At 39.6% G+C, this 27,450-nt stretch overlaps 1 protein-coding gene across 1 annotated transcript; it reads right to left on the bottom strand.

The window, feature by feature from the left end:
* Positions 1 to 4,088: 4,088 nt before the first annotated feature.
* Positions 4,089 to 27,450, bottom strand: tecpr1a (tectonin beta-propeller repeat containing 1a). Its single transcript, XM_042341114.1, has 25 exons — positions 27,353 to 27,450; positions 24,658 to 24,890; positions 23,937 to 24,119; positions 23,639 to 23,761; positions 23,235 to 23,357; positions 22,055 to 22,229; positions 21,748 to 21,848; positions 21,227 to 21,328; positions 20,598 to 20,746; positions 19,591 to 20,144; positions 19,069 to 19,214; positions 18,223 to 18,378; positions 16,698 to 16,847; positions 15,969 to 16,126; positions 15,020 to 15,147; positions 14,377 to 14,479; positions 14,077 to 14,170; positions 12,710 to 12,789; positions 11,904 to 11,960; positions 11,588 to 11,762; positions 10,148 to 10,283; positions 8,529 to 8,621; positions 7,720 to 7,826; positions 7,064 to 7,183; positions 4,089 to 6,371 (listed from the first exon to the last, which is right to left on the bottom strand). Exons 2-25 carry the CDS (start codon positions 24,880 to 24,882, stop codon positions 6,186 to 6,188), a joined length of 3,624 nt encoding a protein of 1,207 aa, XP_042197048.1. The 5' UTR covers positions 24,883 to 24,890; positions 27,353 to 27,450; the 3' UTR covers positions 4,089 to 6,185.

Here is a 27,450-nt window from a genome sequence, read left to right as displayed (position 1 = left end):
TATATGGTCACCGAAGCCTGTGTCAAACTGAACATGATTGACTTGGCCAACCTGTGAGGTTCGTTCAGCACATTGTGCAAACCATGTCCCACAACTCACACAATGTAATGCACATTATTTGACAATAATGAGATGCTGGCACTGCCTGGATATATAAATTACATATATTTTATAGTTGTGCTCTGGGAATATTTTTAAAAGAATAGCTTATTCTCAGGTGAATCAGAGAGTTCATCGGTTTTACTATTGCAAAAATCCTTAAAATGTGGAAAAGCGTTCCGGGACGCCAGCTGGTATTATGTGGTTGTTGAAAGTGGCTTTAAGAATCATCCTAGATTTACTCTGGCTCTTGCTCCTGAGAATGATAAAATCAAATGAGCAGTTTTTTTTTTCCACTATGAAGCCCATCTTTTGGTGCCAAGGTCAATGTAACTCTTACCCTTGATTTCTGTGCCAAGAATTATTTTAAAAATGTAGTTTTGTTTAAAAAAACCTAAAGAGGTCTAGGCCAGGTACTTTCAGTTATAAACGTACAGTGGAAAGCATTCTTTTTCTCTGTAATTAGAAAACGGAAGTGATCTCCTATCTGTGGGGAGATGTGGGTTTAGTTATTGATTTTACTTTCCCCAGGGATGAGGGTTATATAGTAACAGCTGAGTACGCCACAGTACAGAGGCAATTACATGCATAACGTGGTCACTTGTAGATTAGTTCTTCCTCCCAGGTCAGTGCAAAATTCACACAGAAATGGATGCAACAAACTTGGAACATCAACAACCATTGGGATAACCATCGAGTGGGAGGCGAGGTGAAAAACCTCACTGAGTTAATATCTGCAAAGCGGGGGGTGGGAGATTATTAGATACTGTACTATGTTCAACGTTTTAAAACCCCCATTTTAAATGAAAGTCAACTGAACTGTCCTTAAAGTGCCTCTCTCATACTTCCCCTGCTCCTTGAACAATTATAACTTCACAGAAGATTGTATATATTTGAAGTGATGAAACATTGGCTCAAATAGTATTTCATTTTGTGAAATTAAAACATCTGGGATCTACATTATAGTATAATAATGAGGATTGACTATAGTCTCTTTTGTTAAACTTTAAGATTTAACACTAGTATTTCCTTTTTTTTAAAAAAAAGAGTCGAAAGGATTTCTTTTGCTGAATTATGCTGTGTGGAGCTTTCTCTCTCTCTCTACCTTGCTTCAAATTAGGTCTAAACCCACAGTTTTTGCTGCTCTGCGAGACTGTACATTACCAATAGTTAATTGGCTTTTTTTTTAGAAAACAGCCAAGGCTCCTGTGCCAATACCCTAAGGGTGGACATTGACATGGCACAGAGGGCAACCTGGATACAAAGGCTGCAGCTCCATAATCATAGTCCAGTTGCGCTGGAGCCAGGCAGGAACTGGACTGAGTGCGCTCGGTGTTACATTAGCTCTTGTGTGTGTGTGTGTGTGTATATATATATATATAAATAATACGGCATCACTCACTGCTATAATCTCAGCATTTGTTGATAAACATTGCATTGCAGCCTGAGACTGATTCCCCACAAACAGGGTCGCGTTAAAAATCCAGCGTTAATGACAGGCGAGTTACCAACACAGTTTGGGAACAATCTTACCGCACGGTTTTGCAATGTAAGAGAGTGGTGAGTAAGTCGCCGATCAGACTGCATCCTCTCTACTAGAAACAAGCAGCTCGCTTTAAAGTTAACTTCTGCTATTTGTGCAAGATTTAAACAATTCTCAGTGCAATGAGACCAGGCCGTTGCTTCAATACTGGGAGGGGGGAGGAAGGGTTATCCTTTCACCGCTTAGTTCTGGGTTAGAACCCACCTAGGCTGAATATGCGTTGACAGTGTCCTAAATAAATTTGGGCCAGCTGACTGGATACATACATAGCTGCCCCACCAAAGAGATCCGAACAATGTAGTGAAACATTGTCCTTTCAACTGAAAGACTACAAGCAATGGTTAGTTGATGAAATAATATTGTCACTATTGTACAGGCAGTGTATAAAGGGAATCATGCGTCTAACCAGATATATTTAAATTGCTTGGTGTAATTTTCCAGTTCTGACATGTCTGGAAAGAAGGTGCCCCGAAATGGAGTGGAAATATTGTCCCAAACTTTATAAGCGTTTCTTGGACGTAGGAATGAAAGAAAAATTATAAACTTGCACCTACTATAGTATGTACATTATTTCACTTCCCCATTTCAGTTGCTAGAAGTTGTTGGTTTTACTCATGATTATTGTGTGTTACAGATGTAGAATGTACTTTTAGATTTAAACCCTGCCAAGCAACATGTGCCACCTTTTAATATCTTGTATTTATTTGTTTGTATAGTTGTAGGACCAAATTGGTACGAGACGCGTTTTACACTTCAATGTGAACCAAAACGGAGATTAAAAGTATAATAACTCTTCGCAATTTCACAAGGAATCAATTGTGAATTTAAACACAAGAAATTCAGGCACAATGCTTGCGTTGAAACTACAAGTATACGTTGGAAATGCCTGTTATCAAATGTGATTACATCAAGTATTTTTTTTCTGCCAAGATCACTAGAAAATGGCTCTGTTGAGGCCAAGGTGCACAAACAACCAGCAGCTGATGCCTGTCTGTCCACGTGGAAAATAGAACTCTAGCCCCAAAATTAGGGAGGTTAGGGAAGCTCTACAGATCAAGGGCAAAAACAGCTTATTGTTTCTGAACGCAGTGTTCTAGTGCACAACAAAGCAGGCCCACAATGTACAGTAATCATTCATTAGCTACAGACTCTTTCTTGCCTTCACATGCCAATATTAATTTCTACAGGGTTGCAAATCTGTCTCAATTTGGGTAAATGTTAGATTGTAAACAGGAATTCGACGTAATCGGGCTTCAGCGAAAGGTAGATTGTTAAAAGATAAAATTAGAAAACTGCAGAACAGTTCACAACTCTCCCAATACATGACGCATTCAGCAATTGATTGCTTGTGATAAGATGCTATAAATATTTGCAAATCGTAAGCATTTCAATATTTGAAATTACATTTTTACATTTTCCTATCCCAACCTGCAGGGCAAACAATCAAATCAAAACTGTAAAACAAGTTACCTTGTAAGTAAGGCGGTCTTAATTCTTGGAATGACAATGTCCTTCACACGTTGCTGCGTACTAACACTTTTAAGTCCTTTTTTGTTGTGGAAAAAAAAGGGAAAAATGTCATTATCTTTGAGGCAGGAACCATGAGCTTGAAGGATAATGGCAATAGGGCGAGGCAAGTGGGAATGAACGAACAGCTTACTCTGAGTACGTGCAGACGCTTAAATTACTCAACTGATTTCACCTGTGGTTTCCTGGTCATAGTTGCTACTGTGATGATTACTAAGAGATTCAATGGATTTTGCAATGAGGCAGATTGCTGGAGAAGGGCTGGTTATTATAGGCTCATATAGAATTGATTGGAAGTAACCACATTTGAACCTGATCCAGTCATCACCTGACACTCACACAAGTGTACTTGCAACAGGAGTCACTGGATAGTTGTGATTATAAGTGGAAACGAGCCTGTTTTTTATTCTAGCTATCACAGGGGCCTAAGGCCAATTTTACTGTTCCAACTGGATCATTGGTTGTAATCATCTAATTTAGGGCCGGATCCTTCCAATGTGCACATCCTAGAGCTACAATAGACTTTGATTGTAATCCACCAAGGCATTGAGGTAGCTCAAAAAAATACTTAAATAAAAAGGATTCAAATAGAAAATAGGATTTAAACTGTGATGACCTGACAGTACAGCAGTTCCCCAACATTACAATCGAGTATCAACCTGGACTATAGGCAGCTCAAAGTCTTGAAATTCAATTTGTACCTACAGTTGTCTGACCCAGAAGTGATGGGGTTAACTGAGTCAATCTGACATGTTCTCACACACATTGAATTATTGACAGCTGCTAATATTCAGACATTACTACAAAGAACAGATTTGAACACGATCATGAATGCAATACTGATCAGGTCTAGATGTGCAAATTGTTTTACAAACGGCATTCGTTTGCGTGATCAAAGAATCAAATGAGTAGCTCAGTCTTTGTTTCGACCAATCAACTGTATTAAAAAGCACACACAATATCAGCAAAGCACAAAGAAAAGGAATTCATGTCATATGGTATTCTGGTAAACACTGCATTACAAACAGTTTGTTGTAATATACATTCACACCTGCATCACGTTCAGCAAAAACATTTACAAGCATAAAGAAACCCAAGCCCCTTCTAAAAGTTAACAAAAATAAAAAAGCCTTTTTAAATAAAAAGTATGCATCACTTTGTCTGCTTTCATATAACTTAGCACATGGTTAATTCCAGCAGTGTTTTCAAAGACTTCAGTGATCTACAGCACTTTATTATTCACACATTTTGGAAAAGAATGGAACCACTGTGAAATACATTGTTAAGATTGGAATAAACGTAAGTCAAAAATTCCCACCGAACAAACCTTTTCACGCTGGAAATGTCTAATTTTCATTGCCACTCTTTTACAGTATGTACGTATTTTTAACATTATCATTATTGGTTTACTGATGAATTAAATCACATTAACTGGGTGTAGCAAATGACCAGCAACCTAAACACCTCGTGATAATAATAAACAACAAAGATACTAGAAGTGCTTTGTGTAGAAGATGCAGAGAGAGACCTGGCGTTTGGAGTTTCACATCATTCTTAACAGTCCGTAACTTTTCTAAACGCAGCAAAAATATAGTAACGGTGTCACCATAAATAATTGATTATATTAAGAATTAAAGCAGTTTGCAATTTGTGTTTACAGAAATACACATGCAAAATAATCCATTAAATTCAAGAATCATCAAACATTACACATATCAAAAATACAAGCCCAACAAGAAAAATACTTTCCACGCCTGTAAGTCATTCTCACATTATTGTTAGGGACTTGTTTTGAATACAGTGATACAGATTTAATGGGTCAGTATTGAAGAGGACAGGTTTTGTCTACAGAAGTGTTATCTTTGATTTTTTGCTTTGATTTCTAAATAAATCACTTTAAAACATCCACTGATTGTCAACAAAGTAAATCTCCTCACTTTAAATAATTTGTCATTGTGGACCAATATCATATTTAATTTCCCCTCCCAATTTTCTCAATGCACTACTGAAGGCAGTGTTTGGATACAATTCCACAGACATTGGTAGCTTTCCAGTATCTCACCCAAGAAGCTGTTCTTCACTTGCAAAGTTTAAACAGTAAGTATGACAGCATTACAACAGAGCCTAATCTTATGTCAAAGAACAATTGATCATAAAGAGTGAAAAGCCTGGATGTTTTTCCCACCACTGTTGAAATCAGCTGACTTAAAAGACTTGGGATGAACCTTGGATCGTTTAGCTCTGTATGGACAGGTGGAGCATTTACTATGGAACCATTACAGTAAAAAACATTAAATATCTACTCCAGTTTTAGTGCTAGTAAGTGGACAATTAAGCCTCTGGGGTAAAGTCAGTTAGAGAAACCAATGTCAGGCTGAACACTCGGTTGCACCCACAGAAGAATTGTAACACATTAAATATTAGGTGGATAACAAAAATCCAGTGTAATACCTGTATCCAACACTATTGATACTCTGCTCGTGCAATACAAGTCTGTGGACAAATAATAACTATAAATGTCAACTCCTGCTTATTTTTTTAAAAAAACAATGTTTTCTATGAATCAGTCATTTTGGATTGGCAACAATAGTCCTTGGTTATAGTTCTGAATGTACCTGAGCAGATCTGAGATTCAAGGCAATAATATTTTTATTATTCCTTCATTCCTTTACTCTCCTCATCCCTTTGGTGAGATTATCCAGCAAATAACTGAACCATAGAGACACAGACGATCCAAGGTTTGACCCCTGAGCTGTACTGGTTTTGCTTCTGTGCTGCACAGTCTGAAATAAAAGCCTTCTATATTTAGATTTCAACCAAATTTGGATCCGTTATGATTTGTTTAATTGGGGAAATGGGTCAATACCAAGCTGATCTCTAACATGAAAATTATGAAAGAATATTCTCTCTTTTAATAAATGGGTTAGACTCAGATGGATGAAGTTGTTCTGGGTAAAATGCTAGTAGTTATTCAGACTGATAATACAGAAAGTAGATACAATTATGATATCAACTGTCAACAGTTAACAGCATTTTTATTAAGTTCCTGCTGTTTGTTGACAAATAAAGTGCTCAAAGAACTATTGCCGCCATATCCTTCCTGGTTAGCTGATTTTAGTGGTGTGCTGTGAGGCGTCGGGGGAACATAATGATGTGCAGGTTTCAAAGAGGTTCCTCTTACTGTAATGTGGTCCCATCCACCCTTAAAAGATAAGAATATCACAAAGAGTTAACTCATTGGAATACATCTAATTCATAAATAATAATTAATCATTGCATTTGATATGGTGCTTATCAAGGCACAGAATATAGTGGAAAGTGTAGGTGCCTGTGTACGTTGCAGTACACATTGACTGTGTACAAGGCAGTCAATGTGTGCACAGCAATGTCCAATAAATACCTATGAGATTAATGACCAACTGGCCCAAAAAAAGTTCTTTATGGAATTTTAACACATTTGAATTTAAGGGTCTGCAAGCTATTTGTTTGCAGGATGCCACATAGTGTGCAACAATCCTGAATTTCCCTTCCCTGTCCTAGAGACATTGAGACCAATTATATTACCCCAAATGGTAATATAAATCATAAATTATATTTATTCATCTGATTCTAACCCATTTAGTAAAAGAGCCCCGGCTGAGATCAGCTAACGTTGCATAGTCTTTCTAGTCTATATGGCATAATATTTCACTGGACCTTTACCCATTAATCCATCAGAGGAGATTGAAAGTAGTCTTTTAGAAGCATTGCTATATAAATGCAAGCAAAATATTGAAATCTTTGATACTTTTAGTATTATTCCAGACTGATTATCATAATGTGCAGAGATATTATTCTAATTTGTAAGGCTTAAATATACTTAACTACCGGCTAGTTAAATCCTGTTCAACTTACTCCAATTCCGTAGTCCCAAGAGTGACCCATAGGCTCCAGTGGTTGGACTCCAGTGCGGTGGCACACTGTCCCACAGCTCAAGCTATGGCTACCTTGGACTTTGTCTGCAGTTATCCAAACCTGCATCAAATAAATATCATTTTGGTTTATTGCCACCTAAAACAATTCTTCAAAAGACGTAGATAAACAAGTACCCAAATTCATCAATAGCAGCTTCAGAAAGATCTTTGACTCTGTATTCAACACAAAAAAACACCTTGTCTGGATTCTTGTCTGAAATGAGAATGTCCGAGTCCATTATTTCTATAAGATCCAGTCGTCAATGTCTATCTCAAACTGAAATGATATTTTAGGATTCAGACGAGATGAAGGAAGGAAAGATTCTGTAGGTCTTATTGTTTTTTGGTCAGCCGGGTGTCTGACACGTGCGGAAACCCATTACCATGCTTAAGAGTATGCAAACCAAGCTGAGAATTCCATGCATCCCAGACAGATTGTTGGAGGGAAGTTAGGCCTTAGTTAAAGAGCATCTTGAAGGAATAGATATGCCTCCCGATTTTCTATCTCTGCAGTTTACCAGAATATTAAAATACAATAAACATGAATAGCGAATCCATGAAACAGATACATTTTTGCACAATTAATCAAATGCTGACCTGATCAAGAGGCCCAACAGAGACTTTGCGAACATTATTGGAAACGTATTCCCAGCTGGATCCTTGAGGATAACTTGGTGCAATACCTTGGCGATACCACAAATTACCTAGAATAAAAGTACCAAACTATTGAATTCAGTATTCTGCAGAAATGAAGCTAAAAGTTACATCTCTTCTCAGTGAAAAGGTAGAGGGATATCAGCGAAAAAAAAACTACACATGCTGGAAATGAACAGCAGGTCAATTAGTATTTTCAGGAGAAAAACAGGTCAGTGTTTGGGTAGGTTCTTCATCAATTTTCCTCTTTTAACTGACTGACCTGCTCTAGATTCTTAGTATTTCTGTTACTTCATGTACATACAACATGTTGGTGTTGGAGAACAGAACATCCAATGTCAGAATCAAACATTTCTAGAGTGAAGCCCTTTTCTACTCTGCCTCGACAATGTTTTACCTCCTGCATTAGAAGAGCAATTCTTTCCCCACCAGTGTGACATTACAATTTCTCACATCTCTGTGTCACTAACAACTTAGTCCAAATTGATGCCATGTTTCTGCTGTTGACCCATGCTTACTGACAATGCCTGAGGTCATTCAAACTCATTTCAAACAAAACCTTAACATCAGCAAAAAGAACAGAATTTAAACCCATCAGTCTGTCCTGGCTTCAATTTCGCACCCTACTCAGACTCAGTACTCACTACAGGAATGCCCTGCCGAATAGCCCTGTCTATATTATTTACCATATTGACATCAATGGATTCAGATTATCAATGTATCCAGTGAATACATATAGTGCTGCAACTTACCATTGTCATCCACAGTAAACACGGACATCTGACCCACAGAGACTTGTTTGAGTTTCTGCTTGGCAGGGGGAGGCATGTGATACCAACAATCACCTGATTAAACAAAAAGATACAGCAGCCGATGAAGAATTCCTACAAAATTTGTTTAAGCAAAGGTAACCTATCAGTCACCATAAGAGTATCAGAAGGTACAGGTTACCAAGATACCTACTGAACAAAAGAAAGCCCATTATACCTGAACAATGCACCCAAAAAGGCTTTTTTTTAAAAAAAAGAACATGTTATAGAACAGTGACACGGTCCTTTGCACATTGAGGCTACGTGCAGAAAGTGTTGCTGACATCACATCTTGTGACGGACATGAGCCGTGCACAGGAGGCCAGCCAGTCAGCTGGAAGCCAGAAGTGTTCCATGCTTCTATGTAGCATAGATCCATGGAATAACTACACCACAAACAGACCCAAGTTAAACTGAAGTGCTATTTAACGGCATTGGGCTGTATTACAGAGCATGAGTCTGTTCCACATAATTTTCAAGTTGAAGTAGTTTTAATACTGCAATTCAGATTTAGAGAAGTGCTGCTGAACCACCACTAGGAGGCAACCTGTTACCGCTTTGACTTTGTATCACTTGTAGTGCAACTTTGACTAAAGCAAAGCAAACCTTCTTACTCCAGTTTAAACAGTTCTAATCTCCTTTAGAACTTAACATTAGTGAAGCAACACTTACAGCTCTTCAGAGTGTAAACAGATATTTAGTGGAGCTCTGCTTTACTCAACCTTTACAACTACATAAAAGTTGTTTTTTATTACTTTACAGGTTTATATGATGCTTGTAGTATAACTGTGTTACACTATTTATATTTACGAGTCTAAATAACACTCCATGAAACTTGGAATGCCCAACTAATAAAATCCAATTTGTTTAAGTTGTTCTAGTGGAATATGTAAACCAGCTTGCTGAGGATTGTGCTGTAGTTCCAGCATTAAACATGTAAAAATCTAAACCAGAAAAAATATCACTTTCAAAAATCAGACGTTGAATACTTAAAATACTTCCAATACTTGGAATTTTTCTGTTATTTTGGTAACATATTCAGATAGTATATACTTTTTCCTTCTGATGTAAATGAGGGCTAGCAACCTGTATATTATGCATCCGAGGAAAGAAAAGTTAAAGAAACACTTCGCAAAAGGAGTGAAGAAAAGCAAACATGAAAGTAAGTTAGAAATATTGGTTACAAATTCAATGGAATCTCGTAATGAGGTAGTTGGGAAGCCATTTCACTGCACATGCACACAGAAAGATGGCCAACTCCGTCAGCATTTCAAACGCGCCTACATTAACAAGCATCAAATACAAGGTGGTGATGTTAATTTTGCACAATACATTGGTTAGGAGCATTGCATTTCAATTTGTGCACTTTATATTAGAAAGGACAGCTCAACCTTGTAGAGGATACAGCAGAGATTTACCAAGATGATACCACAGTTATGTGCGTGAACATGAAACATTTCCTTTCATGATGGGACTAGAGCATATGAAGGAGCATCAAATATAATGTTTTTAAAAATATATATAAATGGCTCTGATGTAATAGAGAGAACTATTGTGTTTACCTGCAGGGTTCTGCGAAGAAACTGATCCACGGTAGAAAGCAGCACCATCTCTGGCAATGGCCCAAACCTGGTGGTAGGCACCAATAGAGATGGATACGAAGGGTTGATCTGTACCAATGTGCAGCCATGATGTTCCCTGAAATCCAGTTTACTATTTAAGATATGTTTTGGTGATGTACACAATTAATTTACAAAACATGCTGCAATTATTAAATAACCCTCGAGTGATTAAAACAATAATTTCCCAAATTCAAATTACAGTAAAATCTGAATTTATATTTAGATTAGATTACAATCTTGAAACATCTCCATTTAAAAAAATCAATATAGTATTAATTTCTTTAATAGAGGGGCGTGAGATTGTGGAGTGCCTGTCACGGACAGCCCAAATGAGGTGTTTGAGTGAAATAGATAGGTAATTGTAAAGTAAGTTCATTAAAGAATATGGAAAAATAGAAGGTTAAAAAGATAAGATTAATCCATGAACTAATAATCAATAATGGCCCAATGGCTGAATCAGGGAGCAGTCAGAAATAGATAAAGGGCAAGCACAAATATTTTAAAAGATGCAAGAAAAATAAGAGTGAGATCTGGGTCTTTTACAAAATTAATTTGTGGATACATTTTGCAGTAGAAAAGGCAAATAGAACAACAAATTACACTTGTATAGCATCTTTCACGTCAGGAGGATGTCCCAAGGCCTTGAAACAATAGGGAGATGGACCGCAGATAACAACAGATGGAATTGAAAAAAAATTGAAAAAAAATATTAAAGAGGGACAGAAAATGCCACTGGTGTTTTCACATCATATTTCACAAATGGGAATGTGGAAGTTGAGATGATCTAATCATTTGTCTCAAGATTGTGCTCTCAAGGAGCTCTTGCTGTTAGTAAATGTACAGACAATCATTCTAAGTTGGAGAAAAAGTTTTGCCCTGTCTGTTGAGTTTTATTGAAAGCACCCAGGCTATCCGTGAAGAGACTCAAGAAATTAAATGACTGGAGACACCTGGATCAACCCCTTGATTGTCCAGCGCCTTTCATGTCAGGATGTCCTCCCGACATGAAAGGTGCTGTATAAATGCAACTTGTTGCTGTTGTTGGATCTGAGGGCACTGTTCAGTATTGTTCATTGGGCATTGTTCATTGTTCATAAAGGCTGCTCTAGAAGACTGCAGGATAAAAATATCAACGTTGTATAAATGTGGGAATAATAGACCACTGAATCCAACATTCAACATGTGGAAAATGTTCAAGGTGGCATTGATTTTACAGGATAGCAACATATACGACTAATATGTTATGCCTGTCTGTCAAGGTGAATGCATCTATAGATAACAATAACCCTCTACTATCCCCCAACCTCAATCATATGCCTGTTTTTGAAGTCATTGGAAGAGAGGATTCTTAACTAACCAGTTTAAAATGTGTTTGCTTACTGATTGGTTTTGCTTTGTTACTCCAAGCCTACACAAGACATCTCCTTTGCTGCTGATAGCCCAAAGTGCTGCTTCATCATCCACCTTCTGTGCGAAACTTGGAATCAGTGAGATATCCCGAAGTGGTATTGGTGGAACTTCAAACCAGGGTCCTGTCGTAACTATTTTACACTTTCTACCAACGCAAAATAGAAAAGAGTAGTTGTTCAGTTTTCTATTCTAACACTGATTTGTTCTCTACCAAATAGACTTGTAGTTTTAAAAAGTTAAATTGAAATAAAAGATTTACAACCAAGTCTTAAGTTTCAATATTCACCTTGCCCATCGCCGACGTCGTACAAAATCCTTTATTGTCTTATAACCGTGATAAGAGCTGAAACAGAAAATCTTGTTGGGCAATGAAGGGATGCAATTTACATGTATTAAAACTTTTTTTTGGATAAAGCTGGAATTTTTAAAAACAATGATTTAATATAAAAATTCTACCGATAACTATAAATCTTTTAAATATATCAAATGGGTATGGGGGCTTCACAACAGTATAGTTTTCGTAATAGTAATAGAAAATAACTACTTTCACGGCCTTCACAGAATACGTTGCATACATTGCACGGCAGCAGCAGGGTTCCTTTCCAACTGCTCTGTGCTCTTACAAAAATATCAACAACCTTTTCAGACCCCCCAGAAATATACTTTTTGTTCCATTTCTAAAGTCAGAGTAATCGTTGTTACTACTCAATGGTGGCATATAATTTACGTCATTCAGGATATTCAGCTTTACTTAAACATGCATTTAATTAGCATGCTTTGAAAGCCAACATTTACTACATGCTTTCTTTGGACTCTGCACTATGAATTACAATGCAAAAAGGACTATTAGTTTTAAGTGCCTAAGTTATAAAGGCAACTATTAAGAACAGAAAATAACATATAGAGCTTCAATAACTTCAACAGAAGAAATTTGTTTCATGACAAAAATGTTTCAAGTGCACTCCAAGTTTAGACGACATACACATTGTGAGAAGACAATACTATTTCTGATGTAAATTAAGAAATTGCCAGCACCGTGCAAGATTTAGAACTATAAAGTCCAATTTTTTACAGTTCCAGACAGATACTTACGCAGGAAAATCTGCTGCAAACTGCCAGCCTTCCCTGTCAGTACCACCTGGAGCGTTGAAATCAATATACCAATCAGAGACCTGGCAACAAAACACACACAGCATCTCATCACAGCTTCAAACATCTTGTCAAATTTGAATTCAAGATCCTCATCCTCACTTTCAAGGCCATCCATGGCCTTGCCCCTCCTATCTCTCTGACCTGCTAACTCCCTACCAACCTGCCCGCTCCCTCCATTCAGCGGGCTCCAGCCTGCTCCATGTCTCCCGCCAGACCCGCCCTACCATCGGTGGCTGGGTTTTCAGCCTCTCTGCACCCACACTCTGGAACTCCATCCCACGTTCCCTTCACCTCGCTTCCTCCCTTGCCTCCTTCAAGGCCGGTCTCAAGACCCTCCTCTTCGATCGTGCCTTCAGTCGCCCTCCCACCTCTCTGCCTTCCCTCAGCCCTCCCCCATGCTCGGGTCCTGATCCCTGACTGTTCAGCGCTTTGGGACGTCCTCCCGACGTGAAAGGCGCTCTATAAATGTAATTTTGTTTTGTTGTTGTCTTCTAAATAATATTTACAGAAGTTTGCAGCTGCTGAGACAGAAGCAAGTTTGACGGATGGGTTAAATCCCTCACCAGCAAATGTGAATATTAGGATTTGTGCACGTTTGCCTTCGGAGCACCTAGGTTATCAATAGAACAGTAATTTAATGCCTTGCGACTGAAACAAGGTATCATATTCTATTTGCAGTTGATATAGTGCCTTATCACGTCTTTGAGACGTATCAAAGCACTTCACGGAATATACAGGTACCGTAAAGTGAATTGACTGTATATTTTGTGGGCAAAATATGGAAGTGTTTAAAGTTATTGGACGTGTTCGATAAGGTGGACATTAATAGGTTGTTTCCATTCCTTGGTAACGTCCATACCGAAGGCGTGTTAAATATAAGAGGGTGACTGACGGTCTGACGGAGGGTTTAGGAGGCTATTCTGGACGGATGAGATCAGATGGGCCGAAGGACCTTCTTCATCCAAACTACTCTTGTGAGGGAGGTTCTTTAACCAGAGGGTGGTGAGAATGTGGAATTATATTATTATTATTATTGCTTCCAGAAGCCATTGGGCAAAGCAGAAAGCATTTAAGAGGAAACTCGATGCATCCTTGAGGGAGACCTGTCTCATCGGCGTGACATAAGAGGGGCGGACCTGGAAGTGGGGAATTCTTTTCCACATGGAGTCAATTTCCACATGTATGCGGATAACACCCCACTCTACATCTCTGCCTCCACCCTTGACTCCAGGACCACTGCTGTCCTGCCAGAATGTCTGTCAGACATCAAGACATCAACCACAAGGGACACTGTGAGGCACACTTACCCATATCCACTGTGACGGTGGTTTAGTGTGTGCCTTTGTACATTCCTGTAAACCTGATGCATCACTCCACATATACCTATCTGTTGGCAGGCCTCTGCAAAGAAAATGTTAAGTTGAACCCCGAAGAGATATACAAAATGAAATCTGTATTATAGCACATAAAGTACAGCAAATCTGTCGCCACAAGAAATTATCTAACATTAACTAATATTCAGATACTTTTCTTGCCTCAAAACCTCTGCGAGTAGAGTACAGAACGCAATCTTCTATGCAAGTATGTATCTAAATCACATTTCATACCTACTGCTGTATCCACTAACAGGATTCCAACGCTGGTTTTCATAAATGTAGACACACTTCACATCGGTCTGCGTGTAAATATTATCAGTGCTGCCAGCCAGGCCTGAAGAAACAAACGGCTCATGTCACAAAAATAACACAGATTTCTGAAATGCCTTCAACATTTCCACACAGTTCATTGCCTCAGATGTTCTCCATGAGTAAATGTTCGAAGAAACTATACAAATGCAAATTGTCATTGTTGTTGGATGGATTAATACCAAAGCAGCTGATCTTGAATTATCACAACCTGCTGGACTTTCACAGGCTAGTTTCCTCAAAGCAAGCTCAGCTCAGGAAGATCTCACATGATGTCTTCTTACACCCTTCAAGGAATCTAATTTTGGACATTCTTGCACTAACGTGACACTACACTTACAGACTGCTATACACCAACATATGAAGATTATAGCACTGTTTAGTAAGTACAAAACGGCAGTTTGAAAATAATAAAGACAAGGAGAAAGTGAGTGAGACAGGGAGAGAGTGAGTGATGCAGAGAATTATAGGAGAAATTTCCAGAGGCTAGGTGCATATGTGGCGAAAGGAATGGAGAGAGTGAGGAATGTGTAGTTATTACATAAAAAGTAATGTTAAAGAAAACCTTGAAAGAAACCGCCTCCATATCCACCAGTGTAAACCCAGGCTGTGTGGTTGTATCCAATACCCCACACTATCCCTTGATTGTTACATTCGACTAAACGAAGATGTCCTCCAATCTGACGCCAAAACCTAAAGGAAGGAAATAAGTTTGAACATCTACAATACAAATTTACATTTATATAGCACCTTTAAATCAGAAGGACATCCCAAGGCTTTTGACAATACCCGTTTTGGTACCTGAGTTGGGGGTGGGAGCTGAGAGGGGAAGGAGGGGAAAGATAACTAAATGGCAAAGAGGAAGGTTATGGGACAGATGTGAGAAAAAGGTGAGGAAGGGAATTAGAGGGACTCCAGGCTGTAGTTCCAGAGAGAGGCAAATGGGCTCAAAGTCCCACTGCCAATGGTGAGGTGGGTAGGGCCGGGCACAGAACATGAAGCAGAATAGTCCCCTCTGAACACAGGGAGCGCATATGCACAAAACCTGTTAGGTATCTTTATAAGAATTTGATACAATTAAGTAGGGAAGTTTTGTAGTCTGGAGGACGTCCAGATTTTATGCTCCCTACTGCCCTTTCCTGTTTGGTTAATGAGATTATCAAATCTAATGTCGTGAAGTTCACATTCCAGAGGCAAGGAAATGGGATTGTGGCTCTACATTTCTTTTTGTTTTAGTTGGTTGTTGGGTGTAAAGGTAACTATTGTAATTTGGAATCTATGGGTGATTCCACTGCCTTTGCCATCCCCTTTTGAATGGCTTTGCTGTGGGTTTGTTTGCACAGGATTAATGCTCAATGTTTGTTCTCCATTTGTAACTCTTACACATACCGAAGAATTTTTCCTGCCCTTTCAAATAATATTAGCTTATATTTACCAAACAAACACTGTCTTTATATCAAAAACTGATCTGGCGTTTAAGAAAAGTCAGCCTCATCTCCAGAGTAAAAACTTACAATTGATCCGATGGCATGGCATGTGATGTTGATTCCAGACTCTGAGTTGGCTCACTGACAAAGATGTCTCCTTTACAAGTGATGGACCAAATGGCCTGACTGGATGGGGATCCTTGGATTTCTCGGCTGTCACAACATGCTAAACTCAGGATGGCAAGCTGGGAAAAGGAACATAAAACAATGTAATACTACAGTGAGTACATAGTTTAAGGAGTCACAATGACTTACACACTTTGACTTGTAGACTAAGTGCTTTTCATCCTGGGACAGTGAGCTCTGTATTTCTTTCAAACCACTTGACAACCAAATGATTACATAAGTCAAATCACAACTGCATTACCTAGTTTAGGACATCAGGTAAATTGATCATTTCAGTTCTTACGAAAAGTAATCTAACAAATGAAATCATATTTGTTAAAGGCCCATGATAGTCAAGTTGCTGCAATACTTTGATAAAATTCTGTGCGGTGCAGAGTTCCCTGACCCAATATATAGCCCCTAAAAATCAAACCAAAGGCTTTCAACTTGCTGATCCAAACTATAAAGGCAATTACATAGAACTCAGCTCCCAGTATGTTTTCACAGATGTATAATAGTTTGTATAATTCTCAGTTTAAGAAAAATGTATCATTCAATAGAGATTCCAGAATCACTTTTTTTAAGTAATGTTAACATTAAGGTCACCTTGTGGTTTCCATAAGGCAGATCTTTACTATTTTGGATACTTACCCAATCATTCATTTCCTGCTCAGTGCTGGTTGCTAATCTAATTGGCCATCTCTGTTTTGTCCTCTCTGGGGTGTAAATAGCAAATGAATGCTTGGTTTCAATGGCAATCGGTACCAAAATTGTAACTTCATTTAAAAATAAGTGCAGGTACTGTAGTGATAAGAAGACAAAAATAAGCCTGTCAGATACTTTCAAATAGATTGGATTAAAGGAGGTGTGAGTTTCACTCAGGTAATAGCAGCCTTAACGCTGAGCCAGAGGATGTGGGTTCACCAGCTAGACAGACACCTCAACGTTGTACAGAGTGAGCGTTATTCAAGGTGCTGTCCTTTGGATGAGACATTCAAACGTTTGCCTGATGTAATCCAGATGGATCGCCATGGAAGTATTTTTAAACACATGGTATTCTTCCACTTTGCGAGCTAACTTCCCTCACCACAAACAAATTGGTCATCTCATTGCTGCCGCAGATTTGCTATACCACAAATTCTAAATAACTCACCGTGTCAAGTGCTTTAAGACTGCACAACATTAACCGCCATATCAAATCCACATGCACTTGTTTATGCAAAGCACACAATAGCTGTGTTTACACATGGTCCTATGCTGCTGGGAATCTGCTGTCAGGCATCTACTAGCTGCTCAACAAAATGGTGGACCTAGCAGGGTAAATTTGCTGGCAATTTCTGTAAGGTAGAAAATCGACAGCACTAACATGAGATCCTTTCTACACCTTAATGACAAGGAATCAGTTTGTTATAGCATGGTACGGTTAATTGCAATCTTCAAATCTTATTCTTTGTTGCATCTCTTCATTATGATTCTCTTTAGGTCTCCCATATCCGACACGAAAAATGTAGCAAGCAGCTTAATTTCCATTTTTTGCCAAGTTTCTATCTCTCTGGCTCCGCGCAAGTGCTGATGCTTAGTCACAAGGAAAAGAGGCAAGCAGTGCAAGAAGGAATTACGAAAGGGAGTGAGAATACAGAAGAGGTAGAAATAGATGTGTGCTGCAAAATCGATATTAAGCTTTCCATCAGCTCTATGAATGCTGGGATAAGCCTGCCCCTTAACAGCAAATTATACTTGTATAGCTCCCTTCACGTCGGAAAGACATGCCAGGGCGCTGGACAATCGGGGGTTTGAAACCCAAGCTGGGGTCAGAAGGGATGGAGGGCAGGGGGCGTGGGGGTTGGTGGTTGGGGGTGAGAGAGTGGCCGAAGGCACGGTCGAAGAGGAAGGTCTTTAGACAGGACTTGAAAAAGGCAAGAGAGGGGGTGAGGCTTTTTCTTGCTGGAGAATAGAATGAGGGAATAGCAATAAATCCATTCTCTGCGTAAGTCTGGACAACAACATATGAAATGGGTCAGAAAACACATGAAGCAGTTGGTCTGCCAAGAGCCACAGTGAAACACCCCGCTGGATTTGAACATTCTACCAGTATAAACCAATCGCAGTGCATGGTGTTAGAATACAACTTTACAATAATGCATAGTTTACAATGCAAGAGAGAAAACGAACTCACCTTCTTTTCATCATTGAATGTATAGTAAATGAATAGGATGCCATCCCGTTTACCATCATTCCCTGTAAACTGTTCCAGTGCAACCTTAACATCTATCCACTTATGTGGTTTCCCATCTCTCCACCACTGCAAGCTTCCCTTCTTTATCCACACAGACTATAATAGGAGAGGGGAAAGAGAGAGAGGGGAAATAGTAAAAAAAATAGCAGTTAGTCATTGCAACCCACAAGTGTATGTTCACAGATGTATAAATAAATGGACCACATCCCAGCCTACCCGTTTTCAATCTAATCACAGAATTTGAGACAGGATAATTATCTGTGAAACACAAAATTGCTGAAGATTTTTTGATTAAAAGATTGACACAGATGTAACTAGGATCCCCCCAATATTACAATGTACAGTAAATACAATTGAATTTAAGCTACTGAGACCTCTGGTGCTGAGGAAATTGTGCAGCTTACACTGCAGATGCTAATTATAAGTACCAGCCCCACTGATTAAGGAAGGTCACTGTAGGCTAGTAATGCAAACACGTCACTAGCTCATATAGTAAGATTGAAAACTCAGCTCAAGTCCAGATAAATAACAATTGTAGCAATATTTGCACCTCCTTGGAATTTTATACAGAAAATGACTTTTCTGGCAGAGGAGACAACACACCTTTTGCTTTTAAGCACCGCTGCTCGAGTCCAAGGTGGTGTGGGACAGGCTGAACAAACATTTGGAGCCATCATCAGCATTGCACATATTATAATCAGAAAAGGAGCAGTCTTTCCTGATAAAATATGACGTAGAGAAACTGCAAGCTGTTAAGAATTCAAGAGTCATTCTTAACCAGTTTACCTGCTCCACAGCCTGCTCGTAATGCTTAAAGTTCTCCAGTTCTCGTTTGGTCCTTTCATTTAATTGATGAACAATCTGTTTCCGCCAAACTGTTTGCTGGGTTGGAGAATAGGGCATTGAGAATGACTGCGTAGAGAGGGGCTGACCTGAAAATTATGACAAAGTAAACATTGTAACAGAGATACTTTGAATGTTGCTTTTACTTATTGTTTTCTCTGCTTCTTTGAATTTCTCACTCCCTTCCTCTGTCCTTTCTTACCATTTTTTTCTTATTCTGAATCATGCTGATAGGAAGTGCTTCTGATCATGTTTTGTATTTGCATATCTTTTCAAACACCTACCACTCATTACATTAAACAAAGCTTGTTTAATAATTAGTTTTTTTTCACAGCTTCCAGAAAAAAAAATATTGCTGCATTGTACCCACATTTCATTTCACTTATTCCTGACTGGATATTAACCTCCAGCATTGGCGGTAGCATTGGCATTAACAACAAATATGTTTTAGAAGAAGATTGCTACCTGAATGGACAGTGAACCAATTCAGCTGTGAGTGAGATTCTATATCACAACCCCCTCCACTGATCCAAGCCCAGAGTGGGCGCTCCTCGGACACGTAATGCTCTTCAATTCCAAAAGAATAGGTTCCTGCAGACGAAATGCTGGATGTTTCAGTTAAATCTGAAGTTATTGTGTTTGAGTCGGAATGAACACCTTCATTGCTATCCCCTGGAGGACGATCTCGATATGTCAAGTTCTCAGATCCGTAAGCAGAAACGACTGGTTCCAAATCTGACGGCGTTCGTTTTTGTGAAGAGTCTTCGACTGTAGAAACCGTCTCAAGTACATTCAGATGAGACACAGTGTTATTTTCACATTTGTTCGGTGTGGTCGATCCAGAAGCAAGGATCTCTCCATCTACTGCAGTTCCAGGGCAACTTACATTCTCGCCAATAGATTCAAGAACATTTTCAGTTTTCTTTGCTAATTTATCCATTTCAGAGGAAAATTCAACATCAGTATCAGTGGATCCTAGAGAAGGTACCCTAACTTCATCCCCAAAGAAACAGCCAGCGCTATAATCAAACGTAAAACATAACACTGAATCAACATTCATGATTGTAAATTCAACTCATTATTTGCAAATTTTTCAGATAAATGCAACCGAGTCTTTGAAGGCACATTGCATAGTAATTCCCAGGAAATAATATAATTTAATTTACGTAAATATAGTGCCTTGCATGTCAGGAGGACATCTAAAGAAGTAAAGAATTCCTTTACAGTTATGTTACTTTTTGCATTTAAAGTTTGGACAAAAGGTATTCCCTCTGGATTTCAGCTAAACTTTGAATTGAAGCTAATGCAAACATTAATTTCTGTATGTGATGCAACCACTATGACAGAAGAATCATACTTCAATCACATTCTTATCTTATTATTGATAATATTAAAACCGGGTTACAAAGAACCATCCTGAATTTTGAGAAAAATCTAAATCTATGGATGGTTGCATTATTACGGAGAGTTACCTTGTGAGACTGTTGGCACTGCCTGCGTGAGAAGCTCGGTCAGTTTCTCTATTAACTACTATTGGTTTCCATGTCTTTCCACTGTACTCCGTAGGTGTTATACCTTGACGAAAATAGATAGTGCGATCTTCATAGCCAATTCCCCAGACCTTCAATTAGAAAGAGACAGAAATAGGATGTGATCCTAGAACTCAAAATGTGCATTTCATTTTAGATCTGACCCGAATCACATTTCAACAAAAGAATTAGCAACTCAGTGAAGAAACACAATACTGAATGAAGTTAAATGAAGGTGATGGGAGCACAACCCAAACTGACCCTTTTTGCAAGAGTATTGTTGTAAATGAGCAGAGAAACCTGAGGTGTACTAGGCTTTTTCAGGAAAGGCCAAAAAAAACAATAAAAATAATTTGGTCACTCAATCCCCGACTGTTTGTGGGATACTGGTGTGTGCAAATGGCTGCCACATTTCTCCCACAAATGCAGAATCAATTTACTTTACCGTATATTCTGTGAAGACGTCTTGAGACGTCTCAACAATGCAATGAGGCCCTATATCAAATGCAAGGATTATTATATATATATATATAAACCAAAGATAAATGAGCAGGTAAAATGAGCATTCTCACCTGATCATTTAATCCCACATTCAGCATCACCATCTCGATATTCATACCAATCCAACCTGCTCCAATGGGATTCTCTGAACAAACACCTCTTCGAAACCAAACCTGTTAAAATAACGTTCAGTCAACCTATATCCATCTTGAATTAAGTTTATTTTCCAGTTTTTGCTTCTAATAATGTTGTCCTCCAGAATGCAGTACTGTTAATTATTATCCTGACGTCCTCCCGACGTGAAAGGTGCTATACAAATGTAATTTTGTTGTTGTAAACTTTTGTTGTTTCTTACAAACATTTCATGAATAGAGAGGAGTGGAGTGCAGAAACGAAAATTTCAGAGTACGTGTTGAAATGGCTCAAAGTTGCATTAATTATTGTCTGTGCATATCAGTTACATATTTCTGATGAAACATTTGAGATTGTGATATTTTATTGTATACTAACTATAAATACTGGAATGGCAATTTCACATGTGTAACGTGACTTATGCACACAAGTACTAAGAGTTTCGCATATATGTACTTACTCTTCTGTCTCGTGAGATAGCCCACAGTACATTGATGCCAACTGAGACATGGACAATGCCATTGTCAGAGTCTGGAGGTTCAACGATCTTCCAGGAATTCCCTGTATACAAGTACCAGAGAAATCAAAATGTAGTGAAAATATCTCCATTATTATAGATTGGTATTATGAGGGAATGGAAATCAAATAAATTCAGGAGATAAGGGAGAAAACTGGAGCAAACAGTAGATTAACATGTCAAATTAGAGGAGAATAGTACAAACATCACAGCTGAATTACAAACATCTCCCATGAAACAGGGGCCGTACCTTTAGGGTTTTCTCGGTTTACTCCTTCCCGCACCATCAACTGACCCTCCCATAATACAGCACACAACAGGTCACCGGGGCCACAGCTGATCTGGATTACTTCACCAAGAGCAGGAATTTCAGTCCATGATGAACCCTCAGGATTCTGATCATTTACATTTTCCCTGTAAAATATCTGAAAAAAATGAACATACTGTCAATTCTGCTTAATTGTTATTTTCCCCTGAAAAAAATACTCTTTAAGGAGTTAATAAATGGGTCCAACCAACTCTTCTTTGGCTGAATAAATTACTGGGATGTTTGCACTTGGTATTTTTAAACACATACATTACTACAATGCTGTCCCAAATATATTGGCTAGAACTTTAAAGACCTTTCCAGAATAGCCAGTAATCAGAAAACATAAGATCAAATTCTGATCCCTGCTCTGTCCTATCAATCTCTGTTGGGCAGCAATACAAAAACTTACGGAGAGAGATGTAATCATTAGTCAGCCCCCTTGAAAAGGTGTGTGTGGGGCAGACAATGATAGGATCATGCTTAACAGTGAACTCTCCACCCCCCTTGGTCAGCTATCAACACTCACTGTTCAAGTTAAATGTGAAGAACTAGCCTTTGGGGGGAGATACCAGAGGCCTGACATGAAGTGTACCTCAACACTAGTCACAACCTTCAGAAGAAATGGAATGAATGTTTTTTGAGAGACACACTAATCCGTAAATTGTGACATTCATGATATGTGGTTGGTGGAATACAAGTGCAAGTTGTTGTTGCAGTAAATTATACAGTATATTCAATCTTTGGTGTAACAGAAAAGCACAGACAAAAACGAGTCTTGAACCAAGTTTTGAAGGAGGCACACATTTATCAGGCAATTCTTCCATAAAGTAACCCCTAGGAGCTTCATGTGACAAAACTATTTACTCTATGAAATCATTTACTCTATTTGGATCTTAAAAATGTAACAATGGAGATTATCTCAGTACAAAAGTAGGATTAAAACAAATCTGATTCAGGAGACATCCATCCTAAAAGAGGAACTGCCACTTGTGCTACATTGACACATTTCAACACAAATCGCGGTAGTGCTTTGTGTGTTTAGGAAAACTAAATAAAAAACATTTGGCAACTGTTTTTCAACATTGACGACCCCATGAAGTTTCTGAAATGTACACTGTACCTTCCCTTGTACTGTAACAGCCCAGACTGAAAGATGTCCTGCAGGCTCATCAGTAATTTCCCATCCTCCAACTGTGATGTCATTAAAGGGATCTGGTAGTTGTTCATCTTCTCGTGAAGGAATCTGAATGGTAAAGGATTTAAAGACCGTACATAACAAACTTCCATTTCATGTTAAATTTGCCCACAAAATATAGTCAATTCACTTTACAGTATATTCCGTGAAACCCTTTGAGAAGACTCAATGACATGATAAGGCACTATATCAAATCAAGGATTATTATTAATAGTAAATATTAACTCATAATCACACAGCACTGGGCAGCCTCTTAGTATGTAATGGTGCATTGTAGTCTATGATTATTAAAACACTACTGTTACCTGAAACAAAATAGAACTGTATACCTTAGCCCACATGTCACACGACTTGTATTTTCTGTATCGGATCCATCGTCGGCGACGCACACAAGAATTCCATCTTTTACCTTTTGTGTAAGTTGCAGGAAAATCGATAGCATACGTCCAACCCTAGATAACAGATGTGATGCAGTTCTGATACAGATAACCATCATCAAGCCAAACCTTATACAGAATTCTAATAAAACTGATGATAATTAAGTGAGTGAAGCGCACACTGACACTCATGATTTTAATGGAACATGTTCCACTATGTGACGTTCTGAAGAGAACCAGACTCTCTTACCCCTTTTTCCGTTGGCTCTCCTCCAATATTTTCATCCACATACCAGTCAGATTCCCATTTCCAGTGGTCAGATTGGAGCTTGAATTCAGGGATCGGTTGATGTATCAGCCCTGTGACATCGCTCCATTGCCAGCGGTCACTTGGAAGCAATCGTTCGCTATAACCATCCACAGGATTCCAACGCTTTGTAAAACAAACCCCAAACAAGGTTTGAAGCAGACTGTACACAGAAGTTACTTTTTTTTAATAAATTGACATACACAAGCTGTCATTCCTTCTAATCTAACATTGCTATGAAGAACAATTTACATTATTTCCCTACTGAAATATTTATACCATATAGTCCATAAAGTAGTAGGTTTGAGCCTGCTTCAGTTCGGTCTTAAGCTGAGCTCCCTGAATTTAACTGAGGCTGGAGTTTGGTGCTAGAATTGCCCTCAGTATCTCTGGATGAGGAAGGGGATAGTCAGCATGGGTTCCATCATGGGTTCTCATTGCTATTTTCTGAAAACATCTTTGTGTTTGTTGGATGAGAACAGCATCACATTCAGCTATTGCCCTCCACATAATCAAATAGCCTTCTAATCCTCACTAAGCTTAACACATGAACAATGCTCACTTGAATGAGGTACTGAAGGTACTCTGTGAAACGAAAAATGGAGTTAAATGTTTTCAGAGGGGGATACAGGAAGAAAAATTGAAAACTGAACCAATTCCATACCTGATTTTCATATGTCTCCTCTTGATATCGGATTGGAACATCATTGAAGTAGATACAGACGTAGACCTGTTGGTCACATGCTATTCCCCAACAACACTGTTTGACAGCTGCCAACCTCTTAAATTCTAAGTTCCCATCTTTGCACAACTCCCAATACTGTCCAGCTGTAGATAGAGTATACACTCTTCCATGTACATCCACAGCCCACAAGAGGGAACTAGGCATGGCAATATCTAGTAAGAAAAAAGGAATGTGGTGAATAAATTAGACCATATACCAAAACCCTCATATCTCAATTTATTCCAGTATCGCAGCGTTAATATTTCAGTGTTAAATTTGTTTATCATGAAACCAATTCTAAAAGATAATTAACAAACCAGAAATTTATTCGGAGCAATCTTTGATGATCAGTCTTTATATCCAGTTATCCTCTTGCTATGCTGTACTGTCCTCAGTTCATTAAAAATGGACATAAAGCCCAATGATGAATTTTCCAAAGTAACAGTAATGACATTTTGGAAAATTCTGGCAGTGGTGGGCGGATCTTATGTGTTAATGTTACCATTAAAAAAATATTGCTGTGGGAGACAAATCTCCCCTCACTCTCACTCTGCCAGCTCTCTGTCACTTTCTTCCTGGGTACTCTGTCATTTTCCTGACTTGTTCCTTCCGTAAGCCCACACTATGCAGCATCTTTCTTGGCAGCTGATTTTGTCTGCAAGCTGGTCTCCATTCCAGTTTCATTTTACACAGGTCCCTGGGACCTGTAACCATATACTGTTTCCAATAACACTGGTCTCTAGTATTTCTCAGTGAATCATGGAAATAAACTGCTTGTACAACAAATATTGTTGTGGCTCACACTGGAGGGTGACCCTGCATTACCCAGTGGTATATTTTCAATAAAATGCTATCCAGCATTTATTTTGTGTTTCACACAATACCTATTAAACCTGTCATACTCCAAATCTTCTACTTAATATTCCTATCACGTTATCAATGAAAGCCTACTTGTTTGAGCTCAAATGGTGATCAGATATGCCAACCATAGTTTTGAGTGTTTTCAGATAAACCAGAATTACTCAATGATTACTCATTGCAAGATCTAAGTAGATGCTGTATTATGCTGGAGAACAAACCTGCTGGTGAAGCCCAAGGACAATTGCCGAATAAAGGTTCTACACCAACAATTGCATACCCACCCACAATTTAAGAATGGCCAATTCTTTAAGGGGAAAGAAACGATTATTTATCTCTTAGAATAAGAATATATAGTTTTGATTGTTCCCTTGGGACGTCCTCACGACATGAAAGGCACTATACAAATGTAATTTGTATTGTATAAGGAACAACATAGGAACTCCTTAACTCATGGAATTTCAGCACTGATCACGACTGGTAAAAGAGAATTCAAACATCTGTTATATCTTCGCTTACCTTCTGACATTGCTTAATCGGAGGTCTAGTTGGATATTTAGAATTAAGACACTACAGCAACTTTATAACATTGATTTTACATTGGTGCAATGGAAAGATATACACCACACTGTTAAGTATATGGTTGTTGTGTGTTTCTTAAAATAGCATGAAAGCAATATCCTACAAACCTGAATTAAAATACTTTTGACTTTTTGGGAGGTGGGGGCGGGCCGGGGGGCATTTCACCTGGATTACCGTGGGGCCTCAAGGATTTTCAAACGAACACATTAAGGAAATGTGTACCACCAAAAACGTGCATTTATATAACGACAACAACAAGATCATAGTTGTATAGCGCCTTTCACATCGGGAGGACGTCCCGAGGCGCTGTCCAAGGCAAAGGAGCAGCCTGTCAAAAGAGCTTACGATACTGGACACCGCGCAGGAAAGCGACGACGACAACAACTTGCGTTTATAGAGAGCGCTTGACACGGGCAGCGCCTCAGAGCGCGCAATGGCGAGCGGAGCCAGACGGAGATGACCGATAGGCACGGCCGAAGAGGAGGAAGGTCTTCAGTCCTGATCTAAATGAAGGGGGGGGTAGGGGGTGGGGGGTAGGGAGGGGGGTGGGGGGGGTAGGGAGGGGGGTGGGGGGCTAGGGTGGGGGGTAGGGAGGGGGGTGGGGGTAGGGAGGGGGGGTGGGGGGGTAGGGAGGGGGGTGGGGGGGGTAGGGGGGGGGGGGGGGGGGGGGGGGGGGGGGGGGGGGGGGGGGGGGTAGGGAGGGGGGTGGGGGGTAGGGAGGGGGGGGGGTGGGGGGGGGGGGGGTAGGGAGGGGGGGTGGGGGGTAGGGAGGGGGGGGGGGTGGGGGGATTAGGGAGGGGGGTGGGGCAAGGCAGAGGGGTTAAAATTTCACATTTAAATCCATGCCTTATAAGGAGGTTGAGGAGGATGTCGGGCTCGGCTGAAGAGGATGCGGGGAGACAGGTAGCAGCCACCAAGTGGTTCGAGGGGGGCGGTGGGGAGATGGCAAGGGCAGGGGGGCGAGGGTGAGGGTGTGGGTGAGTGCCAGACAGCAAGGCCGAGGGTAAAGGCAGCAGCAGGTACAGCACTGGGGAGCAGACAGACAGACAGACAGACCCGGGGGGGGGTGATGGTGAGGCCCGGGGGCAGGTCAGAACCTCAATTAAAACTCTGAAATCCAAACCCTCCCCGGGGAGGCCTCGGGCTCGCCCTGCAGCCCAGACCGTGACCGGCCGAGAAGCTAACGAACACTCACTTCACCGGAGACGGCGGCGGCGGCGGCGACGGCAGCACCACCGCACCCGCCATTCAAACCGGACCAGCTTCCGGAACCTTCTCTGTTGACATGTCGAC

Source organism: Callorhinchus milii, unplaced genomic scaffold, assembly GCF_018977255.1.
Source record: "Callorhinchus milii isolate IMCB2004 unplaced genomic scaffold, IMCB_Cmil_1.0 Scaffold16, whole genome shotgun sequence".
In the NCBI taxonomy this organism is placed as follows: domain Eukaryota; kingdom Metazoa; phylum Chordata; class Chondrichthyes; order Chimaeriformes; family Callorhinchidae; genus Callorhinchus; species Callorhinchus milii.
This window is presented reverse-complemented; position numbering and strand designations above follow the sequence as displayed.